This window comes from Coptis chinensis, chromosome 9 (genome assembly GCF_015680905.1).
Source record: "Coptis chinensis isolate HL-2020 chromosome 9, ASM1568090v1, whole genome shotgun sequence".
NCBI lineage: Eukaryota > Viridiplantae > Streptophyta > Magnoliopsida > Ranunculales > Ranunculaceae > Coptis > Coptis chinensis.
In genome coordinates this window covers 76,178,809-76,182,472 of record NC_141464.1, presented here as the reverse complement: position 1 = coordinate 76,182,472, position 3,664 = coordinate 76,178,809, and the positions used below count along the sequence as shown (strand labels likewise).

The following is a 3,664-nucleotide window of genomic DNA, read 5'->3' as shown; positions in this document are numbered from 1 at the left end:
ATATATTAAATTATGTAGGTTCACTTGGAGAGAGATGCATAATGGCTGATGTGAAGGTAAAATATTTTGGCCTTTCATTTTCCTCATTGAACAATTAAGGGTGTGTTTGTTAAATTTTAACTTCATGGAAAGGAAAGGAAATAAAATGGGTTAATATGGAATGGAATGGAAAGGAAATAATTTTAAGTGGTATGTGTTTGGTAAAACTTGGGAAAGGAAAGTAAAAGGGGGAAAGAAATAATCATGTTTGTTTGCAAAAGCTATGGAAAGGAATAATTGTATTGTTGGGTCATAGGTGTATTAGTAGTAAGTCCCATCTATTTATTTCCTTTTCCTTTCCTTTCCACAAAATTTCGGGGGTTAAATAAAGACACAAAACCTTTTCCATTTCAATAATTTTGTTTCCATATGGAAAAGTTTCATTTCCTTTCCATGGGTAAACAAACGCCTTATAAACTATGGAAAAGGTGGACCACTCTTATTTTCCTTTCCTTTCCATAGTGTTTCCATCATAACAAACACACACTAATATATATTTAAATAGATACGTTTACTACATGGGCAAGGTGCTCTTCCAAAATATTATGCATCTGTCAAGTTCTGTAAACTACAATTTGACTGCTATTACTGCATACCTAAGGTTGTAAACAAATGTTGATTTAGGTATTAGATGAATGTCTCCGTGCAATATCTGGATTTAAAGGAACCGAGGGTGTTCTAGATGATAGGTCTCTGGACACCCCATTTACATCTGAATGTACCAGAACAAAAAGAATTTCATATGCTCCATCATATGGACTTGTTGATCCAGAGGAAGGAACCCCAACATAAGATTCTTCAGGAAGCGAGCAGTGGTGTGAGGCTATTGAGAAGCATCTACCACTAATTTTAAGGCATAATTCTGCGATGGTATGTTTGCTAATGTTTGTTAATCTTTAATTCAGTTTTTTCTATTCAAAGTTAATTATTAAATTTGAGTCTGTAACTTGCTTTGCCGATATAACTTCATATGTTTTCTTCTCCCTCGCAAAAGAAAAGCAGGATTTTGTGTTGTCATCTTTTGTAAGTGTGAATAATAATGTTCACTGAAAGTCATCATTTTTTCCTTCCTTTAGTCTATATAATATGACTTTCCTCATTAGTCAGTGCATTCTTTGGATATTTTTCATTTGTAGATCAGTGCAGCACTCAACGATGAGGTTCCTTCAGTCAGGTCAGCTGCTTGTAGGGCCATTGGTGTCATTGCATGTTTTCCACAAATCTTTCACAGGTAAATTTGATTTTGTTATGAGATCTATTGAACTTGATCTATTTGCCACTTACGAAAGATGTTTATTCTTTTAGAGCAGAAACTTTGGACAAGTTTATCCATGCTGTTGAAATGAACACACGAGATCCTTTGGTCTCGGTAATTGTTTTGTTATATCCAATTTGTAATAATATTCAAAATGAATTTTTTTTGTCTCTGCATCTCTGGACCATGTGCATATAAGTAGGTTTTCCCCAGGTTCGGATAACAGCATCCTAGGCTTTAGAGCAAGTGATTTCAATTTGGATATGGTTTCCACTGGTGGGTTCATTGTCACAAAGCTTCGTGAATATTCAATTTTTATCTTGTTTTTGTGTTTTTCCGTCTTACTTTCCTTTCCTCCCTTTTACTTTTCAGTAGATTCAAAGGCATATTCTCTTTGGATAGCTCTTTTAGCTGAATGTGTTATGAGATTGAGCAAGGATGGTGACAAGGTAAATTTATTATTATTATTCTTTTCATCCTAACTCATGCTCTTCTTCACTGTCCAGTATAATTTGTTGTTGTCTTCCTTGTGCATACACACGAACACTGAAAATCTGTCTTTTAGATAAAATCAAATGATGTGAGAGCCCTTGGAAATCTTTCAAGATTTTTCAGATTTACTAGTCTACCAACTTCACATTCTGAAGCATATTTTAGAGGTTCATCTCTGAGAATCTATAATGATAGTCACAATGCACAAACTTCAAAAGAAGTTATGGGAGATCCTCAATGGTTGGGAAAAATGGTCCAAGCATTTGTTTCATGCGTGACAACTGGAAATGTGAAGGTAATCTCTGGTTCTCGATATATTTGTGCTTGTCTTCTTTTATCCATCTCTTGCTTATTTGAAATTCGAGATCAAATAATAGGTCCGATGGAATGTCTGCCATGCATTGAGCAACTTATCTCTGAATGAGGCTTTAAAGTTGGAAGATATGACTTGGTAAGGATACTTCAAGTACTACATTTTTTTCATGGGTAGCACGCTGAATATTTGTTTTGACCATAATATTGCCAAGTTACATTGAAATGGCTTGGTGTGCCCGTGCATGACACAACAAAATATCAAAAAGTGAGGTATATCACATACAATATGTGTTCGAAACGGACACGTGGTGTGTCCATGTAACATAGTAATATTGTGATGAACACGGGTGTGATCCCCCCCAAAACCCTCAGTCTCCCAGACCAACTTGTACCATGTTTCCTATGGCTCTATGGCTCTAATTTTGAGAGCTTTACACTTAAAATCTTTTTATGTGTAGGTCCACTGCAGGAATGATTGTGGACTGATTATTTCTGGGGATATGAAAGATGTGTATAAAAGGTAACTAATCATATCGTTGGTGGGGCTTGTAGTATTTGCAGTTGCTACTGCTTTTATATTACTAATGATGGAGACCCTAAGTGCTTTCCTCCATGCCTTGTGTTTCATTGGCTGGAACATTTTACCACTGTTATGGTTAGAGTCAGACTCTTCTCATTTGCCTCTTTGGCTAAAGAAGAAGTTTGATCTTTTTTTGTATAAATCACCTTTTATTTTTCATTTATGGAAATTCGCATGCAAAAAGAGTATATTGTTTCATTTTCGGTGATTATTTGTGCGAGATCTTGTTTTCAACTACTTAAAGTAGAATAAGCTGATGGGGTTTAAAGGGCGATTATTGGGTATTGTCAACTACGTCATAATCTATTTGTTTGCTACATTATAATATTATCCATCTATATTATTCAATTTCTAATAATGGAATTGCATCTACATCTACTCTTTTTTGTCTAGAATTTAGAATCTAGAATTCTAGATATGCTACAAGCGATGATCGGTCTTGACTTGTTCATTTTTCCTTTGGCGGTGAGAAAAAAAGGTGGGGAGTGGTTATCATCCTTGGTCTTTCGGGTCTTAGGTATGAAATAGCTACACAACTTCTAATGAACATTTTGGTTTATAGAGTCGACACTAATGAAGCATATGTTAAGCTTGGTAGATGACTAGGCATTGTTGGAGTGATAAATCTTTAATTATTGTCTTCGGTTTATGTCTTTCTTGTTATTTCTAAACTTTTCTTGTTGTTTGTTTACGCAGAAAATAAATGCACATTGATGGCTTCTTGTACATGCATGATCGATTCCAAATTTTGTGGTTTTTGCGATTTTGGCTCTGATAGGCGGAATATGGTACTACTGCGCATGCGTACTGCTGGATTTTGAACTTCCAAATCACAAGGGTTTTTTGTGTAGACATTTTGATACTTTTATTTGTGTGATACTGAAATACTCCAAAGATGGATTGTTGTTTCTCTTCTTTTTGGTATTGATTGGAATTGGTTTATATAGCTTCCATGTGAAATGAAATTTCAGTTTAGATTCTCA

General features: G+C 35.0%; 1 protein-coding gene across 3 annotated transcripts; it reads left to right on the top strand.

The window, feature by feature from the left end:
- LOC147478143 (uncharacterized) lies at nt 1-3,664 on the top strand. 3 transcript variants are annotated; one of them, XM_086583306.1, is made up of 9 exons: nt 1-56; nt 664-909; nt 1,176-1,270; nt 1,497-1,570; nt 1,670-1,743; nt 1,860-2,081; nt 2,164-2,237; nt 2,560-2,621; nt 3,378-3,664. In XM_086583306.1, the coding sequence occupies exons 2-8, from the start codon at nt 907-909 to the stop codon at nt 2,585-2,587; spliced, it is 570 nt and encodes a 189-aa protein (XP_086439432.1). In that variant the 5' UTR covers nt 1-56; nt 664-906; the 3' UTR covers nt 2,588-2,621; nt 3,378-3,664. The 3 variants fall into 3 exon arrangements, with proteins under 3 accessions (XP_086439432.1, XP_086439431.1, XP_086439433.1); XM_086583305.1 differs by having other exon boundaries at nt 1,667-1,743; XM_086583307.1 differs by lacking the exon at nt 2,560-2,621 and having other exon boundaries at nt 1,667-1,743.

What these genes read in the sequence shown, in the direction of transcription:
- LOC147478143 (XM_086583305.1), top strand. An exon ending in TTTCCACAAATCTTTCACAG is followed by an intron (nt 1,271 to 1,496) that starts GTAAATTTGATT and finishes GCATATAAGTAG; the next exon opens with GTTTTCCCCAGGTTCGGATA. An exon ending in TTTGGATATGGTTTCCACTG is followed by an intron (nt 1,571 to 1,666) that starts GTGGGTTCATTG and finishes TTTACTTTTCAG; the next exon opens with TAGATTCAAAGGCATATTCT.